The sequence below is a fragment of the Anabrus simplex genome, chromosome 9 (assembly GCF_040414725.1).
Source record: "Anabrus simplex isolate iqAnaSimp1 chromosome 9, ASM4041472v1, whole genome shotgun sequence".
NCBI lineage: Eukaryota > Metazoa > Arthropoda > Insecta > Orthoptera > Tettigoniidae > Anabrus > Anabrus simplex.
The window spans coordinates 35892483-35913383 of record NC_090273.1 but is presented as its reverse complement, the minus strand read 5'-3'; the positions used below and the strand labels follow the sequence as shown (position 1 = coordinate 35913383).

At 37.9% G+C, this 20901-nt stretch overlaps 1 protein-coding gene across 4 annotated transcripts in view; it reads left to right on the top strand.

Moving 5' to 3' along the window:
• The window catches only part of mip40 (Myb-interacting protein 40), a 47145-nt gene that overhangs the window by 11011 nt on the left and 15233 nt on the right, over window positions 1-20901 (top strand). For 3 of the 4 annotated variants that reach the window (XM_067153749.2, XM_067153750.2, XM_067153747.2), the window contains exons 3-5: window positions 1180-1327; window positions 4311-4532; window positions 14565-14760. In XM_067153749.2, coding sequence (XP_067009850.1) covers window positions 1180-1327; window positions 4311-4532; window positions 14565-14760 — 566 coding nt within the window. The remainder of the gene's footprint in view (window positions 1-1179; window positions 1328-4310; window positions 4533-14564; window positions 14761-20901) is intronic. The other variant, XM_067153751.2, reaches the window with a different exon arrangement.

Here is a 20901-nt window from a genome sequence, read left to right as displayed (position 1 = left end):
CATAAGGTCCAGTGGCTCAAAGCCTAATTACAACTCTTTTCATTTCTTTTTTCAAAATAAAGATTGCTCCAGGCTGATAACAACTGGTTAGGGACGGTTTAACTCTTTTAAAACACAGATTTGTTTTATGCCGATAAGAATTGAATCCTGTATTCAGCATTGTTTGTGTTTTTATTTTGCGTGGGTTGGTAATAAAATCTGATTATTACAATTAATGGTGATCGCGCCACATGCAACTTTACGGTGACCAATAGGAATGCAAGTTTGTACTTCAGCCATATGCAATGGCAAGTGTTGCTCTTTATTTGGTTATATAAGTAAATGTACTTCTGGGGGTGGGATGGTGGGTTTCAGGACATCACAATGAGCACATCTCTCTTCTAAAAGGATTTCCAAGCAAGATTTCCATAAATTCTTATTAATGTTACTACGGTTGGAAGTAACAGGCTTAAATTTTACCGGAGGAGTTGTGTTCCACATGAACCAGTGTATTAATCGACAAAATTGCCAATATTATACTGGAGGAAATCCTCGAGTTCTTGATCACATAGGTTCAAAATGTAGATCAGTCATAATTTGGGTAATGACTGGAATCGAAGGAATATTTCCATTATGAATCTTGGAGGAGATTATATACCGATTATGCTTGGATGTGAACAGCAGTTTAAGGCTATAAAGTGATTGATCAGTGGTTTAAAGAATTGCCTTTCCAAGCGTTTCCAACAGTAATATCTCATTTCCTGCAGTCATAATATTGACATCAAATGTGTAGCATTGTTTCTGACTTTTGCTGTAGATGGTATATCCCATATGTTTCTTGCAATAAAATGAAAACACCAGGGAAATCTTTTTGATTAATCCTGTACATCAGCACAGAAAAGCATCATACATACTTCCTCATAGAAAGGTGAAAACTTTGAGTAGGTTTCTTCTAGGTGCAGATGTTGAGTAATTCTCTTTTCTGTAAGCTGTTCCAGACTATGTTTATGTTTCTCACACAATGCATGTTGTCTAATCTAAACTTCTTTTCAGTAGCTTCATTCACATTGCACAACTTAAACTGCAATATTGTCCCATCAGTGATATATGCAGCGATGTATAGGAATCCTACTCCTTTCTTCTGTTCTATATTTGCTTTGTGGTTTTATGTAAAATAATGATCTCCTGCTTGATTTTTAGGTAATGATGATGTTCTTAATGCTCGTGACCGTCTTACTGGAGCACTGCAAGATCTATTGATCCAGAGTGATGACTCATCCTTATCCAGTAATGAAGACGCTTTACAATCAGAGGCTTTACTTCGGCAAGTGCAGATCAAGAAACCATTGTTAGTATGGTTTATTTGGATGAAAGGATTTGGTGCTATTAATTCCAAGAAGGAATAACAGCCATTTTAAAACAAGCTATTGCATAAAGCTATTTCTAACTGGATTCAGTCACGTTCAGTAAATGTTCTCAGTCTACCATTCTCTGAGTTAGATCACTAGCAACAAGTTGCTTTGGAGTTAGTAAGTTATTTAATGCTTAAGTTTGATTGCTGCTTTAGTTGTTACTTGGAAAGTAATGTTCATTGCTTCAGAAGTAACTGTATCCAGTTGGAATTGTGTTTGAGAGTGAAGAGAGATAATGCCATTTTATTATCCCTTACCCTCAAAGCCTACCTGGTGGCCTTGATCGTTAAAGCATCAAATCTTTACGGTTTGACATTGTGGTTAGTCAGTTGGAATCCCGTTGGTGAGAAACATTTTCATCATCTGAATGCAGGCCAGCAGGGTACGATACGATTTTCCCTTTCCAGTTGCATGTTGTGATTTCACTTCTGGAGGTGCACATGGCTCTGAGGTTTTCTTAGCCTACACCAAAAGTGAGTACCAGGTTAATTCCTGCGGACAAAAGTTGCCAGGCGTACTGCATGCCTTAATGTTTGTTGTAACAGCACGGAATGTGGTCAGTCCGAGTCATGTGTCCACTAGGCAGGTGACTGAGGCAACAGTAGTGAGTAATGGATACATTCAGCTGAGTGTAACGTAATTGGAAATATTTGGTCAAATATAAGACCTTGTATAGCGACGCATTTTTCAAGCAGAGCGCTGTGTGGTCAAGTACTGGGGCATTGGAAAGTGTGTTCCAAGTGGTACCCAGGCACCCACCAACGAACAGAAAACTGAACAGATGAAGATAACGCCCTGAACATTCCAGCTGATACCATTTAAAAAAAAAAAAGCTATTTGTTTGGGGTGTCGACCCATGTGGATCTTTTGCCCCTACTAGTAATATATTGTATGAACCTGCATGTAATTGGAATGGCGCTGGTGTGGAATGTTGTGTGTGAGGAAAGGAAGATTAAGGACGTTACAAACACCCAGTCCCCAGGCCAGGGATATTAATCATTACAATTTAAAACCCCTGACCCGGCTGGGAATCAAACCCGGGGCCGCCGGGTGACAGGCAGACGCGTTCCCCCCTACACCGCGGGGCCGATACCATACAACAGTCAGTGTTTCTTGGAGCAATTTTTGACATGTGATGAAACCTTGAGTCATCCTTCAAAGCCAGCAATAAAGAGGATGAGTCTGGAATGGAGACATCCTTTGTCACCAAGACCAAAGAAGGTAAATTCATCTACTGCAGCAAGGCAGGATAACATCGACAGTGTTACTTGATGTCGAGGGGCCTTTGCTGTTCGAATGCCACAATCATTGATCAATGTTAACTGTGATAGAAACTCCAAAGGGCCATAAAAACAGGTAGCCAGGGAAAATATGATGTGGTATGCTTGTGCTGCATGATAGTGCATGCCCACACACTGCCAACAGAACACTGGCCTTCTGCGTTATTACTGCTGGGATCTTGTGGATCACCTACCCTAGAGCCCATTCCCCCTCCCCCCCCCCCCCCCCTGCAACTATCATGTCTGTGTTCCATTGAAGAAGGCCCATATTCACACCAGGCAAATGCTGAGGCTGTACCTTAAGGCCACGGCTGCTTCCTACACTCCTAGCCCTTTCCTATCCCATTGTCACCGTAAGAACTATCTATGTTGGTGCAACGTAAAGCAAATTGCAAAGAAAAAATACGTTTTAATTCGAGAGGAATATATCGGTCACACATGGGACGTACAGACCACGTCGGTCATCTTCCAAGTCTGTTTCATCTACTTTTGTCTTGGCAGTCTGGATTTCTCTTAATATGCTAATATACCAGTCATGGTGGACATTTTAATTTGAGAAGAATATATCAAACACATGCATCATTTTGGTGGTGATTATTGTTTTAAGAAGAAATACCAGGAAATACAACTGCACAACCCTCTTCTATTAACACTAACAAGAAGGAAAATGGAAGAAGCCTGACACTTCAAAGAATGAAGGTATCGGCAAAAGAAAAGAAAGGGCTACGTATGGCGCAAATACGAATCCGTTGTCTCGTAAACCTGTTATTGGTAGTGGGGTCTCAAGAGAACAAGAGTTGACCAAGGGAGGTCGTAGAAAAAGATGAAAGCGAGGAGCCCGACACAAATAAGTGGAAGCAATGCGAGGCTCAGCTAGGGGACTTGTTGTCACCAAACAACTCAAAGGATGAAAGCCCCAGGTCCTCTTTTCGTTGCCTTTTACACCAGGTAGTGGATACTGTGGATGTATTCTAGCACCCTCACTGACAAGGGGAACCCCAACAGTATTAGCTTTCCGAGGCCTAGGGAGTCTCATTTTCATGTCCTTCGTGGGCCTTGCCTTTCTTTTGATGATACCGTCACTTTTCAAAGTTTTGGACCTCTTCCAATTTTCCGTTTAGTTAGTTTTAATAGAGGATGGATGCCCAGTTGTAGTTCCTCTGAAAACAATAATCACCACTATGGGGGGTAGGGAGATACCATTCATGTTCATCCTTTTGTGCATATTTTAATTGTGACATCTTTCACTTAAAACAGTTTTATCCCAGTATAGTTTGGTATTGAGGACATCATTGTGATCAAAAATGTGAAGGATAAAGTTGTTTTTATGCAGACCTTTTGCAACCTTGCCTCATTTTCAGAAGACAAAGCACTACTTTCATTACACATATGTTCTCTCTGATCTTCACTTTAATCACAAGAATCACTGTCTACATCTTCAGTTGTATTCACCATTTTCTTTGTATACATTCAGACATAACTTGGTTGCAGTGTAGACAGGGAGATATTTGGAAGGAAACCACAACACAAAATAAGCCATCTGTTGATGACTCACTGTTGTAACTTTATTATCTTGTAGACCTATTATATCAAAACTGCTGAGATCACTTATTTTCAGTTTGTTTTTTGTTTAATAAAGGGACTCCGGTTCAACTTCCTCTCACGTAACAAAGAATTTACGTCAGCAGAGGAAACGTCGTCGGCGTGAGGCAGTAACTGAAGGAGCCTTTCATCACACGTATGTCATGAAACTGTTTGACCGCAGTGTGGACTTGGCCCAGTTTCAAGAAGACACCCCTCTCTACCCTGTCTGCCGAGCTTGGATGGCTAACCAACCTCACAACAAAAACCTTGTGCCAAAGTAAGTATCATTTTGCTTCACCTTGTAATTGGCGTGTGTATGGCTAAAGCAAAAACAAAATCTTGTTCATAGTTGTTAAAGTAGCTTTGTTTGAAGCACTATATTTACAGCTGAACCAGAGTTATACGTATATGAAGGCGAAGAACAGATTTTAAGTATAACTAAAAATTGCTTACAAATCAGTTGCATACATATTATGTCATATATTTATTGAAATAATTTTCTCTATTTTCAGGAATAAGAGTAAAGGCAGGTTATTTTGATATATAAGTTCACAACATAATTTGTACCGATGATTTTTAATATATCAGGTTTGCAACATTATTAATCAGCATTGTTGATTTTGCACCTAATTTAAAAAAAGAATCGTCTAAAATAGCATTTATTTTACTATTCACTGCAAAGTGTGGTATAAGTAGTTCCTAAATCTCTAGTAATTTCACTTTTAGTTTTTTCTGAATTATTGCCTCTTCTCATATAAATTTTACTTTCTTGTCTAGCATGTAACCTTTCCTCTTTGTTTTCCATGGCTGGCTGACAGCAACATACAATTTCTACAGATGAACATCAGTTTTTATTACTCATTACGGCAAATGTCAGCTGTTGGCATTATTTTAATGTTTCTCATTTATATAACCTGCTTACAAATAAAATGGAAGTGTGTTCTATATCTCTAACATGTGTCTTGTAATCTTTCTACTTTATCTTTATGCCATGTGTTCACTTCCCATATCCTTCATTACACTACCGCACTGCATCCCTCCGACATCTGCTGCTAAAGTCCACCGCCAAAAAGCTGACTAAAGCATTACATTTCTGACTTGCCTGTGTTTTGATCAGAGGAGATGCATACTTTGGCGACATTATTTAAACTTTGTTATGTACAACCAAACTGTATTTAACGAAAATTAATACGTATAACACTGAATTATGCACAAATGAGGTTTAATTAACTTGTTTTTAAGTTATATTTTGCTGGGACCTACCAAAATTTACGTATAAAACAGAATTACGCAGAACTGAGAGATGTATAACCAATCTCAGCTGTAATACAATATGGTGAAAATGTGACTAACATTCAAATTAGTATTACCATTCTAAGATAGTATTCTAATATATATTCCCTCTGAACCATGGAACTTTCCTGTTGTGGGGAGACTTTTGCATCCTGATAAAGTTGGTAACCGAGTTATAGCTGCAGCAACATCGGATGGTAAAAGAAATGTAAACTTATCCTGAGGTGGTGCTGCTCTTTTCAGGCACACCCCCAGTGGAAGTGAGTTGCATGTTCCATTTTAGCCACATACCAGCCCTACTACCATTCTTAAATTGCTGGTAGTACTGGAATTCAAACCTGGGCTTCCAAGGATGGCGGTTAATACCACTAACTGTTACACTACAGAGGTGGACTTATTGGATGGTTATTTGTCAAGAGACCAGATATACAGGTGTATGCAACTCAGATGGGTTATGCAGAAGAGTGTCTAGAATAGTTTCTTGAGGAAATAGAGCAGTGAGTACAAGACAATGAAGTGGTAATAATGGGAGACATGAATGGCCATGTAGAAACAGACAGACTAGGTAAAGAGGAGATGATTGGTCCCTTTGGATATGGAAAGATAGATGTGGAAGGAGATCTTCCAATTGACTTTTGAATGAGAAATAGTCTAATTTTGGAAAATATGTGGTTGAGAAAGAACAATTAAATTAATTTTAGTACATAACATTAAAATTAAGCGATTGTTTTACTTCAGCCTTTATTTCTAACGAGTTAACAGCTGTCGGCCACATTATTTACGCATTTATTATGAAAACGTGTTAATTCTCTTTCATTTTGAATTTTGTGTTAAGAGATCAGTAGTCGACGGGTGTTACTAATCGACTCCGACATCACCTTCGAATTTCGATGAGAGAGCTCGCAAGCGTACATATGGTACGGAAGATGACCAATATCATTTTGTGGCAAACATTTTAGTTTTTTTTATTCAAACTGCGTCACCTAACCTAACTTAACCGTACTATATGTTTCCTGAAAACATATTCCAAGCACCAGTGGAGAATTTATAACATTCTCGCTATAAATTTACATGGGAATAGCCTCTCCGAAATTTAACCAGACGTGAAAAAACATAATCTAACCTCTGAAATCAGTGATTCGCTCTGCCATATCTTGAGTTGTACTGCATTCTTACTTAATTTCAGAGTAGAGTATTAAAATTAAGCAATCGTTTACTTCGTCTTTATTTCCAATGAGTTAATAACTGCTATCGACCACGTTATTTATGTATTTGTTACGAAAACATGTTCTCTTTCATTTTTTATTTTCTTTACGGAACAGTAGTTGAGGGGTATTATTAATCGACTCCAACATCCCCTTTGAATGTTAACGAGAGAGCTTGCAAGGGCACATAACAAGAAAACAATACCGAATGTCGCATTTTGTGGCAAACGCTTCAGTTTTCTTATCCAGACAGCGTCGCCTAACTTAACCACATTTGTACCAATGAAAACATACATATATCAAGCACCAGTAAGAAAGTGATAACCTTCTCACTATAAATTTAAATGGGAATATCCTGACCGAAATTTAACCAGACGCAAGAAAATATAATCTAACCTCAGAAATCAGTGATGCGCTCTGGCACATCTTGAGGTGTATTGCATTCTTCCGTAATTTCAGTATAGAGTATTAAATTAAACGATCCTTTACTTAGCCTTAATTTCTAACGAGTTAACTACTGATATCGACCGCGTTATTTATGTGTTTGTTATGAAAACATGTTCTCCTCTTTCATTTCTGATTTTCTTTATGAAACAGCAGTCGAATGGTATTATTAATCGACTTCAACATCGCTTTCGAATGTCGACAAGAGAGCTTGCAAGTGCACATAGCGAGAAAACGATTCCGTACCGAAGATGATCAATCGCATTTTGTAGCAAATGTTTCAGTTTTCTTATTCAGCAGCGTCACCTAACCTAACTTAACCATTCTAAATGTTTCATGAAAACATATTCCAAGTGCCAGTGGAAAAATTATAACATTTCTCGCTATAAATTTACATGGGAATAGCCTCTCCATAATTTAACCAGATGTGAAAAAATACAAACTAACCTTTCAAATCAAAGATGCACTCTGCCATATCTTGAAGTGTATCCCATTTTTACTTAATTGGAGTATTTGGCATTAAAATTAAGCAGTTGTTTAATTCAACCTTTTTTTTTTTTTTAACGAGTCAACAACTGCTATTGGACACGTTATTTATGCATTTATTACGAAAACATGTTCTCTTTCATTTCCATTTTCCTTTACGGAACAGCAGTCTACAGGTATTACTAATTTTGCTCTGATATCGCCTTTGAATGTCGACAAGTGAGCTTGCTAGTGGACATAGCGAGGAAACGATACCGAAGGTGATCGATCGCATGCAATATAATCGCTGGGTGCATAAATATCGGTAACGGAAAATTGCACTCATTTTTTCCATTAGTCTTCCATTATCTACGCTATCAAATGTCTTAGGTAGGTCAATCGTGATACAGTCAATTTGACCTGAATCTAAGATATCTGCAGTATCTTGCTGGAATCTTATAGGTTTAGCTTCAGTGAAATAACCTTTCCTAAATCTGAACTGCCTTCTATCAAACCAATGATTAATTTTGCAAACATGTCTAATATAATCAGAAGGAATGCTTTCCCAGAGCTTCATGCAACACATGTCAAACTGATGGGCCTGTAAATTTTGGCTTACCATTTATCACCCTTTCCTTTATACACAGGAGCAACTACTGTATAGTAACTCTGTTTATTTGGTATAGCTCCTCCATGTAAACAGTAATGAAATAAGTACTTCATATATGGTAATATATCCCAACCTACTGTCTTCAGTATATCCCTAGAAATGTTGTCAATTCCTACTGCTTTTCTAGTTTTCAACTTTTGTATCTTATTGTAAATTATTTGATAAATTAAAATTAAATATTTATTCCATCTTATCGATACTATATATTTATTGCCTTAAGCAATTTCTTCAGCTAGTAGTACATGTTTCGTTTTGTACAAACATCATCAGCTACAGTGTCCTTGCTTAGGTGAAAACAATGAAAATGTACTAAGACATAGTTTTTCTAATAAAATTGTCTAATTGTCTAAAACACATGTAAAAACTTTAAAACTACCGGTTATTCAGATAATTATGTAATGAGCTAAAGAGGGGGAAGGTGGTTGGTTATGGGAGAATTAATCGTGTTCGTATATCATCATCTTCATCATCATCATCATCATTGACCATTTCCATTTGCCCGGGTGTAGTGTGGAAGACCCCTCCATCTTTGACCAAGAACCACTGTTCTCACGTAATCTTCTCCCAATCTTGTCCTCTCTCCTCGACATTTTTCTTCACCTGATCAGTCCCTTTTCCTCTGGATCTACCCAGATATTTTCTGTCTGGGTCTGTTAGTATATACCGACTTTATATGATTTTTTTATAAAAACTGATGGTTTGTCATTGTGTTCATCGGAAACTTATGTTCCGTTATTATTACAGATCGAAGCTTTATATATTCTTGCTGCACTGTGTTGTTGAGAATCTCTTGAATAAATCCTTAAAATGAGTGACTTGTGGTGTTTCTTTATGTAACATAAAATTAAATTCTTAATGCTGTTAACAAGGGACATCCTGTGGTTGAATGACCATTGTAAAGTTGATAGATTGCAGCAGTAATCCTGTTAATAAGGAGTCTCAAATTATTGCTGGCCTTAGAGCAGCCTCACTGTTGTTGATACAGCTTTGTGTACTGTTGCTCTTCCACCCAAAGCTGTTGGCCCTCTGAGGGGTCAGGTTATTTCCTAACAGCCAACACTTGGCATTGAGTTGCTGGCTGTGTGATCTTCTCCATTAACATAGCAGAGTCACTGGCCAGACCTTGGTTCATTCAGCATATTTCTTGCTCAGCTGTAACAGGCTGTATGGTTACATAAAATCAGCTTCATGGTCCATATCGCACTTCAATAGATTCACAATTAAGTATTTATTTATTTTCCACCTAGTCGATACAATGATTGCTTAAGGCAATTTAATGGTTAAAACTGGTACATGTTTCGTGTATTATCAATATCTTCAGCCACATAACACTGTTTAGATGAAAAATATATAAATTGACAAAGTAATGCTTTAGAGGAAGTGTCCTTAAAATTACTTTGTCAATTTACCGTATTTCACGGCATAATCGTCGCACTTTTTATACAAAAATTTTCGAAAAAAAAATTGTAGGGTGCGACCATTATACGATGAATATTTAATACCAATATTTGTATTACTCAAAAAATGTATTTATAACTAAATTGTATTTGATACAAATTTTAGATGCACGCAATACTCGTGTTTATACATCAAAATAATTAAAATAGTCTAAAACAAAATTCATAATTTTTCGCAACAATTCGGCGAACGTTTTTCCAACCTGAAAATAAAAATGAACGTATTACGTTAATTTGTCATTAATTTGAGTATTAAAGTTAAAATATTACACTTGCAAAAAATTATCGCTTTGTTGTGAAATGCGGACTTACCGGTACGCAATTTATTCCAAATCTTCGGTGTCGCTATCGCAGGTTTCGCTATCTGATGCGCCGTCCTCGCCTCTGTTAATACCAGTATCAGATTCTTCGTCTCCCTGCCACACTGCGTCATCTTCGGAACCGTCTAGTGCATTCGAAATCCTAGTCCTTTTGAAGCTCTTGGAGACTAGTTCAGGTGGTATAAGATCCCAACTCTTCTTCACCCACGAGCATAACAAGTCCAAGGGTGGACGCCTGATATTTCCGGCGGGTGTCAATTGCTGATCGCCGCTCATCATCCACTCGTTGTAAAATCGACGTAAGTGGTCTTTAAAGGGTTTATTAACACATACGTCTAGTGGCTGCAAAGCAGATGTTAGGCCACCAGGAATGACTATCTGTCGTGTATGATGTAAGGCGGCAACTTTCTCCCGTCAGCTGTAATGGCTAGCATTGCCGTGCATCGCAACTTCTCACTACCGCTGGTTTTCATTAATACACTCCGTGATCCTTTTAGCGCAATAGTGCTGTTGCGAGGCATATCAAAAAAGATTGGAGTCTGATCGGCATTACCAATTTGAGAAAGCAAGTATGAAGTTTCCTTGCGCAAACGTATGACAAATCTGTGAAAATTTACAATCTTGTCCGTGTAATCAGCAGGCAACTTTTGGCTTAGTGTTGTTCTTCTTCGCACTGACAGATTGTGTCGTCGCATGAACCCCTTAATCCACCCACGAGTCGCCTTAAACTGAGTTACCGGTATGTTGTGTTTGCGCGCTACCTCCTGTCCCTTAATTTGTAACATTTCATATGATACACTGCAGCCATTGTTACGTATTTCACTGACGTACCTAAACACTTCTTCGTCAATTATAGGAAACTTCCCTGTTTTAGGACCTCTAAACGCGCGTCTAGAAGGGTTTGTGCTTTTTAGTTTGTTTTTTACTTTCCGCCAGTCACGCACCAACTTTTCACTCACAGAAAATTTTCTTTCTGCAGCTCTGTTCCCGTGCTGTTCAGCGAAGGCAATTACGCTTAGCTTGAAGCCCGCAGAATAGTTTCTATATTTACCCATAATCGCTTATAAATGCTTCACACGTTAATGTTTTGCGATATAAATGACTTTCCGTAATTGTTCACTATTAAAACAAATTATTTCTGCAAACACCCAAAACACAAATTAAAAACTTAAATTCTCACGCACACATGTCTACAGGAATCACGTAAATCTGAAACAAATAAATGCATCTGTGATCTGTCCATTCCAGAGCAGCCAATACTGTTAGGCAGCAAGGAAGCATGCAACAATTTATCAGTTTAGCTCGTTGGTTGCGAGACACTACTGCGCTTTCGCAAAGCTCGCAAACCGGAGCTCTAGCTAACGCGGTGTAGATCTACTGTGTAGTTGACTGTATTCCGAGACGTCAGTAACAAACATTCATTTTTTTCAATTTCTTTTAAACATACGGTAATTAGGTTAATATTTCTTCCCAGTTATTGATGATTTTACATTACATTACTGACGAGTTTATAAAATAAAACTTTAATAGCATTGGATAATAATTATCTTGACTGCTTGGATAAAAGTTTTCATCCCATGCCCGGACACTTATGACATAGTAGTAAGATAAGAGTCTAGCGATGACAACTGAGACATCGTAAATAATTCGGCTGAATAATTCCGTGAAAATCTGCGTTATCGTCTTGGATTTCACTTCGTGCGCAATAACACAGGAGCCGGCCCCATGGTGTAGGGGTAGTGTGCTTGCCTCTTACACGGAGGCCTCGGGTTCAATTCACGGCCGGGTCAGGGAATTTTACCTGTATCTGAGGGCTGGTTCGAGGTCCATTCAACCTACCTAGCCGGTATTTCCTGGCGACGTTGCCGATAAGCGATAACTTACAGCCTTACGTATTTCAAATGGGAACTCATAATATGTAGGTGGTGAATGAATAGTACACTGTCTCGCGACCACGTTGTCAAACTGCCGATAGCCTACCAGTAAGCATAATATGTAGGTGGTGAATAAATAGTACACTGTCTCGCGACCACGTTGTCAAACTGCCGATAGCCTACCGGTAAGCATAATATGTAGGTGGTGAATAAATAGTATACTGTCTCGCGACCACGTTGTCAAACTGCCGATAGCCTACCGGTAAGCATAATATGTAGGTGGTGAATAAATAGTACACTGTCTCGCGACCACGTTGTCAAACTGCCGATAGCCTACCGGTAAGCATAATATGTAGGTGGTGAATAAATAGTACACTGTCTCGCGACCACGTTGTCAAACTGCCGATAGCCTACCGGTAAGCATAATATGTAGGTGGTGAATAAATAGTACACTGTCTCGCGACCACGTTGTCAAACTGCCGATAGTCTACCGGTAAGCCATGCGTCGTACATATACCGGTATTATTTATTTATACGTTGTGCAACATGTCGCAAACGTGACTGTGTTGCCAAATTGCCCATAAACCATACACGTATTTAAATTGCGCATTCATGTGCAACTTACGTTGCAGTTCCATATACCTTTTAACCAGATTAGTGAACAAAATTTGGACGTGCGACGATTATGTAATTAAAGGTTTAAAGTCCGATTTTTGTATTGAAAATAAAGGATGTGACGATTACGCGGTGGCGACGATTATGCCGTGAAATACGGTATATATTTTTCATCTAAACAGTGTTATGTGGCTGAAGATGTTGATAATATACGAAACATGTACCACTTTTAACCATTAAATTGCCTTAAGCAATCATTGTATCGACTAGGTGGAAAATAAATAAATACTTAATTGTGAAAGCTATATGGTGTCGGTAAGAGATGGATATGGTTATGGGTATCGAGAATGCAGATTGGCATTATTGTGCAACCGATTCCTAACTGTTTGATTGGACACTAAGAGTTCTATAACCACCATAAACACAATATTGAGTCCTGTATCGTGCAGTTCAGGGTTCCTCCAAGTCAACAGTCGGGAATAGCAGCCATCAACTGGAGTTATAGATCGTTGATGACTGTGTTGGCTGTGTCATCAACACTTCCTGTTAGCCTGGAACAATTCAGTGTCCAAAACCAACACCTTCATTGGGTCACACTTATCGATCATCTTTCTTTATTGATAATTCTTCTTGACAAAAGTATACACTGCACTCCATGTTATCATGAACTTTCACTACACTGGTAAGAATACATCTTTAAAGCTTTCTTTATGGTGGAGCAACTTCAAGTGAAGTGCTGCCTAATATTTGAGTTTGATGTTCTGTCAATACATAGGACTATGTACAAATGTGGTTGTATTTGCACGCCGTTTAAGATGATCAGCATTTTAGGCTGCATATGATCAATCAAAATAACACATTGATCATATTGCTTAGAAGGGCGATGCAAAACATTATTTGGTGAATATTTGTCACATTAAAAACATTTAAGCTCATTAAGTCTTTAGGCTTTTTCACTCGTGAAATTATCAGCGTTTCGTCCCAGTGTAGAAGTGGGCTCATCAGTTGGAATGCTCCACCTTTCCAAGACTCTGGCGCTAGTGCACCGTTGAGACACCACTGCAAGCCTTCTATGTATGTCACATTGTTACTTACCTCATTCAGACCTATCTTGTCACCGCTTGTACACAATATAGCATTTCGAGCTGACTGTTCCAGCTACAGATTGGATTTTCCTCAACATACAGTAAACTCGCAGTGCCAGGTTTTACACTCATTACGTAAGAACAATACATTTATAAATATTCAGTCTGTATTAGCCTACATGTTTTTATATTATTAATATTGGTATTATATTTTATCGTTGTAATCATAAAATGGCCCCTGTGCGTCCACAGCTAACAGTCAGTGTGCTCCAGTACATGAAAATGTTGGACAGCCCTACACTACATCATAATTTGTATATCCTGTAGTTGTCTTTCTCATGCTTTAGTCATAGGTGTACTTCCAAGATAATAAAGTACCTTTTTTTTTTTTTTTCACAGTACACCTTTTAGACTAGAAAGTATCCTGGTGTACCAAATTCACTAGTGGTCAGTCTCAATCCATTCTTTACTCATTTAACAGTATTCATTAAGGGCAGGAATTGAGGAAAAGAATAGTACCTTTTTCTTGATTTTTTAAAATTTGTTATTTATTTTATTATCAAAGCTTCCTGTATTAAATGGCTGCCAGATAGACAAAGCTTAACTAAAAGATATCTACAAACATACAATACAAAAAACTAATATTTTAAAATTACTATAAATAGAAATTAAATGGGATAAATAATTCCTATTCTTGTTAGCCTCATGTCTTGAGTGTATACAGATAAGCAACCATTCTGTCATTAATTTCTTTCTTACTTTTCTTGAATAGAATGAATTATGATTCCATTGTAAAGTGAGTAAAATAATAATTTCAACAGCAGAATCCTGTGTAAAATAGTTCCTGTTTATAAATTTCTTGCATAAATTTTCCCCTATAGAATGCGCACTCCAACACCTGAGCCTCCACCAGAAGAGTTGGGAAGTGGTAGCGGTGGTGACTCCGACTCTGAAATTGTACGAGACATTTATAAGATGCCACCTCCTCTTCCTAAACCAGAGGGTCGAGATCCTAATGTTAGTATGAGGATACCTTCACCAATTCCACGTGAGGAGGAAGAATTTAATTTGGACTATGTAAGTTTCTATGCAGTTATTTAGAGATTGTTCTAAAATTCACACCTCAACCTCTTATAAGTAAACTTAATATGAATCTTATTTAGTGAAATGTTCATGATAAACCAGTGATAGTGAAGAAAATTATCTATAGATATAAAGCAGAAACTGTCTGTCTGTCTGTCTCTCTCTATGTCTGTCTGTTCCTTATACGAATCTATACCATTTCATCAGTCTGAACCAAATTTTGTATACCTACCTTTTAGGACACTGCAGGGCACACTGTCTACAATTGGAGGTGGGCTGAGTGGCTCAGTCGATTGACTTCATGAAATGTATAAACATTTAGGCGAAAGGTCTCTTGCAAACTTCACGTGATTTACAGTGAAGTATATATTTCAGAAGACTAAAAGCAATTAGAAACTGAAAATGGCTGTGGATATTGACACAATAATACAGTGGAACCTCGATTCTCCGTTTTTGGAGGGACCCCGAACATGGGAAAATGGAAAATCCGGGAACGAATGTACCATCAACAATTTGGCTAAACATCACAAAAATGAAATATGTATACTTATAATCTTACAAACTTCCCTAAACCAAACCAAACTACAGCCCCAATGGCCCTTCCACCTACCAAGCGACCGCTGCTCGGTCCGAAGACCTGCAGATTATGAGGTGACACATGGTCAGTGTGACGAATCCTCTCGGCCGTTATTCCTGGCTCTCTAGACCGGGGTCGCCATCTCACCATTAAGTAGCTTCTCAATTAAAGGTAATCGTAGAATGAGTGAACCTGGAACCAGCCCTCATATCTAGGTAAAAATGCCTGACCTGGCCGGGAATCGAATCCGGGCCCTCCGGGTGAGAGGCAGGCAAGTTAGACCGCAGGGCCGGCTTCAAACATCAATTACCAGTATGCAACTTAAAAATCTCGAAACTTTACAGTCAGTTTTACAAGGGGAAACTTTGTCAGTTTCCTCTGAAGACTTCTTTCAGTTCAGTTACTTTGATCAGCCAAACTCTTCGAAAAATTTAATACTCGTAACGCCAATCCAAACAACAATTGACCATGAGTAGCTTTTAATTCTCTAATCTAATAAAATAAAGCACATTAGATACAAAAGAACCCAACATGATGGCGAAATCCCTTTTTCATTTTATTTTTATCTTCCATTGTAATTTGGTCACTGGTATACTGTTCGTAGTCGCTTCACGGATATCTTGTACCGCGTAAATTAGGCCTACCGGTACATCGACTTTTAAAGGTTATGTTGAACTCGATAATATGGTTTTGAATGTAAGTGTCGATTCCCAAGTTCTCGAATACATTATATTCAGTCCTGCCCGTCACTAGTGACAATCAAATTGGAAAGAGAAAAAATATCATTTAACAATTCCGAAATTACGGTTATTCGCGACCTTGAGCTCAGCTGGAAAGTGTGCTCGCTGTACAAGTCAGTATGAGTGCGAAATGATACAAAGTTTTTAAATGTAACATGCACAAATAAAACGACTGCAGTTTTTATAACATTTTAACACAAAAACTTGAAATTCCCAGTCTTATATTAGAACCAAAACAGTAATAGACAATCCCAAAACCTCCTATGGCTTTATGCATGTAAGATGCAATATCTGTTCTGGTCTCAATAACATAATCGTATATGATAATATTAAAATACTAAATTTGTGTAACTTAAGAAGGAGCAGTTTCGATTCCTGCCTGAAAGCCCAGTGACTATACAGTGTCCTGAGGGAAGTGCCGAAAACCTGTTCGGCGATGCACTTGAAAAAAAAAAAAAAAAAACATTTAACCCTGGGCGTAATGTAGACGTTTTACGAAACTCCTTCCAGTTGTTGCGGACATTCTGCTTTACGATTTCCGAGGATTCTCTAAACAATACCACCCATATGCGATGCTAAGATGGTCCCTTATGCAAGTTCATCCACTGATCACTTTTCCAGTATAGTACTTCCTCAAATTTCCGCAATGACAGGACGTAGCCATCCTTTCGTGAGGTACAGTTTCTTGAAAAACGCGTGATCGAGGATTTAGCATTGATGGGACTGAAATTTCTGGACGGTTGATCCGGGAAATAGTTTCTTCGAGGAACGGATAATGAGGGACTTTTACAACGTGATTTAATTAGGATGCTCATGGGACCACGTAATTTGAACGAATAATACAAGAAAACGTAGTTTCCGGGAACGTATAATCGAGGTTCTACTCTAATTATTAAACTAATGTCATAATTGTTCACCTTTTCAGTACTTGAATTATATTTCTAAACTAAGGACTAATTTCGGCCATTAGCCTTAATGTAATACATCTAATCACTAAAACAAATGTCCAAACACACAATTGACATTGAAACAAATGTACAAACACACAATTGAGATTAAAATCTGGGGTGAAATGTGTGTAAAATATGACAAAAATTAAATTAGGCTCTATATTCTTAGCATCATGTTAAAATGTTCCCGTAATGCTGGTTATTAAAGCCATGCTCTTTTTTGAATCACACAACAATAGGCCACGCACCACATGCCGCAACGAGAGGTAAGTCTCACATAACCTATGCTATTTGACTAACACACTCTCTCCTTCAGTTTATTAATTTAATCTATCATTTATTCAGGTAAACTTCATGGAATTTATACCAGCCACAAATTAAGAATGTGTCTGTTTTAACCATATCTTCGTGTGCCGTTCGCCGTCTTGACAATGTCCAACAGCATTTCAGCATGCTTTTAATAACAAGCACTACGGGAACATTTTAACATGATGCTAAGAATTTAGAGCCTAGTTTAATTTTTGTCATATTTTACAGATATTTCATCCCAGATTTTAATGTCAATTGTGTGTTCGTACATTTGTTTTAGTTTTTAGATGAATTGCATTAAGGCTGATAATGGCCAGCCAAGGCCGAAAGTAGTCCCTAGTTTAGAAATGAAATTCAAAGATTGCATATTATAGTATTGAAAAGGTGGACCATTATTACATTAGTGTGATAATTATTATTTTGATCACTATTCAGTACAGATCAAAACCATGAAGTTTATATCCTATGACTATGGATATTGAACAAACTGAAAATGTACTCTAGAAAAAATGATGCAATAAGTAGGAAGCCTGAACCATTATCGATAGACCCCAAGTGTAAGCATACGAAATGTAGAGCTGTTCAAGCTGGCTATTCTATAAATAAAATAGAGATTTCCCCAAATTTTACGTTCAAATGAAATGTTTAACCTCCTCTAGGACTCATTAAGGATTAAGATAATCTTTAAAGTACATAATTTGCATGGATGGTTCGGAAGTTAGGACCGTTTTAGTCGGGGTGGGTCGCTAGTTAACCTTAAATTATCCATTAAAATGATTAATTTCATATCGTACATCAAGCGTGCGAGATTTGTACCATCATATTTTACAGCATCCATAATAATAGCAATCAATAATAATTATACATTTTAAAAATGTGTAAAAAATCCCATAGTGAAATTAAATATCCTAAGTCCAGTTATTATCTGAAAAAAGCGTTCTTGTAATTCTAAATGTGTTCTTACGCTGGGTTAGCTGCCTGTAGTGTCTGGCTATTCTTAATCACTTCTGTCATCTACTTTCATAATTTAAAACTAATTTCCATTCATATTAGATGTGATTGCTGTCCTATTCATTTTTATCCGGTCTCATGCCACTCGGGTAGCTTGCACCTAGGCAGCACTCCGACAGCTGTCTCGTGTTGCCTCGTGCAGTCCGCTCCAAATCCTTCGTAAAGAATTTGTGTATATGTACATTGAAATTACTCAGTTTGCGAGTTGTCGTTATGATACGGTTGTTCTGCATACTCCATTGTCCATGTTCTGATAACTTTTAGTAAATTGGTCTGTGTATGATGGTAAACTGTTCTGTGCGACGTGAACATGGCTTGGTTAGGAAAGACATTGAATTATATCAGTGGCGATGAAATAGTGGAACATTTATTACAAGATACTGACACTGACAGTGACGCGTCCACTGATGGGCAAAGTGACACAGAAAACGACGATCTTGAAGTAGAAGAAGTGGTGGTGGAAAGTGACACTGTATGGACTGACATTCCCGCCGACCGAAAGTAGGAATCGCTCAAGAAAACATGTTGTGTGCCTGTCAAACCAGAGGCGATGGTAAACTGTCTACTGCTGTGAGGAATGGGACATGGAACTTTGTGCTTGCCCGTGCTTCCGTATTTACCACACTGTGCGCAATTTCTGAATGACTTATGAACCCGAAAGTATGTATAACCTATTGATGCATATCTGAAAACTTTAAAAATTTCATCATAATAATGAAAGGAACCCTTTTTATATTCACTTTTGTATGAACCCACTGTGTATGGGTTTACGAGAAAAACAGTAATAATATGTTATTGAATTTCTACTATATCACTAATAATTTAAATAAATCAAGTAAAATATATTTTTCTGTTGAGTATTTTCATCTGTCCACTCTACTGTACCCATTCCAAAAGTGCACGTTGCGCTGAATAATTACCCACTGGCTGGTTGACATTATGAAACTATTCCCCAGTTAAGGGGTTAACCTATAGCCGCAGTGCTGTTACACGGGCTAGGTATTTCCGTCTCACAGCACTGGAGGGCAGAGACTGAAGAATATCTCCAGTCTCATTCAGTGATTTTGTTCCTGTGTTGCAAGCTGTGCTACGAGTTACATTTGTATCCGTGATGAGAGTTGTAGCTTATAAATCTCATACTTTGCCCCGTATTGGCTCAACACAACTAAGGTTAAGTTATAAGGTGATTCCTACCTTCCAATACTTGTCAATTTCCTATAGCTAGTTTATTGTTTACATGACATAAGAGTTGTACTGCGAGTTTCGGTGGACTATGTTCATTATAGCTGCTAAACGTAAGAAGCTGGACCTTCAACAAAAGATCATCATTAGTGATGTTCAAATGGATAGCCAAGTACCTTTGTCACAGATGGCAAAAAAATATGACTTGGCACCTTCTACACTGTTTGCCATCATGAAACAGAAGGAAGCTATTCTGACCGCAAAGTGGAGTGCAGTTCTGAGGCAAAATTACAGAAGAATATTTGTTCTTTGCCGTACGAGGAACATGAGAACATTTTATTAAATTATTTAATTAAATGGTTCTAGGAAAAAAGGAGTAAGAACACACTGACGGCAGGAACATACTTAAACAAAAGCTCGAAAAGGCGCACTTAAGCTGGGTTTGGTAGATTTCCATACTTCTAATGGCTGGTTTGATCATTTCAAAAAACAATCTTTCGTTCCAAAACGTGCGTCGAGAGTGTGAAAGTTAATGACGATACAGTTGTGTACTGGAAAAGAATACGTTGCCTCGTCTTGTTGAAGGATATGATGCTAAGGATATTTTTAACGCCGTTGAAACAGGAGTTTTTTACAATTTGCTCCCGTCCAAGATATATCTTGTTCGCGGAGTAAAATGCCACAGAGGCAAAAAAGAGTAAAGAAAGACTGACAGCATTGTTGTGTGTTAACAGCGACAGGAGTGAAAAATTACCCCCACTAATAATTGGAAAATTTAAGAAGCCAAGATGTTTCAAGAACACCTGTACACTCCTATGTAAATATGATTTTAACAAAAATGCATGGATGACATCGGATATATTTCTAAGATTTTTATAAAGCTTAGACGCTAGATGGGATTGGCAGGAAGGAAGACAGTGCTGGTGATAGACGGATGTCCAGCTCATCCTTCAAATAAATCTTTCCTGTGGAATATCAGAGTGGTTTTCTTTCCTCCTAACTGCACCTTGGCATTATTCATTCTGTGAAAGTGAAATACAGGAAGGCCCTAGTTCAAAGAGCTGTTTCTTTCCTTGAAAGAAATGAGGAAATGAAATTAAATACAGTAGAAGTCCGTTATAGCGAGAATTCATAGCAGCGAAAAATTTACTCGCTATAACGGATTGTCGTTATATCCGATTTGTGTATAAAAGACGGAAAACCCTTCATGCACTTTAAAATTGGTATGAAACGGCAATCAGTTTGTTCAAAACTTGCGTTTCCGCAGATGATATCCACACTACGGCTTACTTGTTTGTTATTTTTCGTAATCCGATACTACGTGAAAGTGTATGTTTAATTTCATTCTGAAAAAAAATATAGTTCT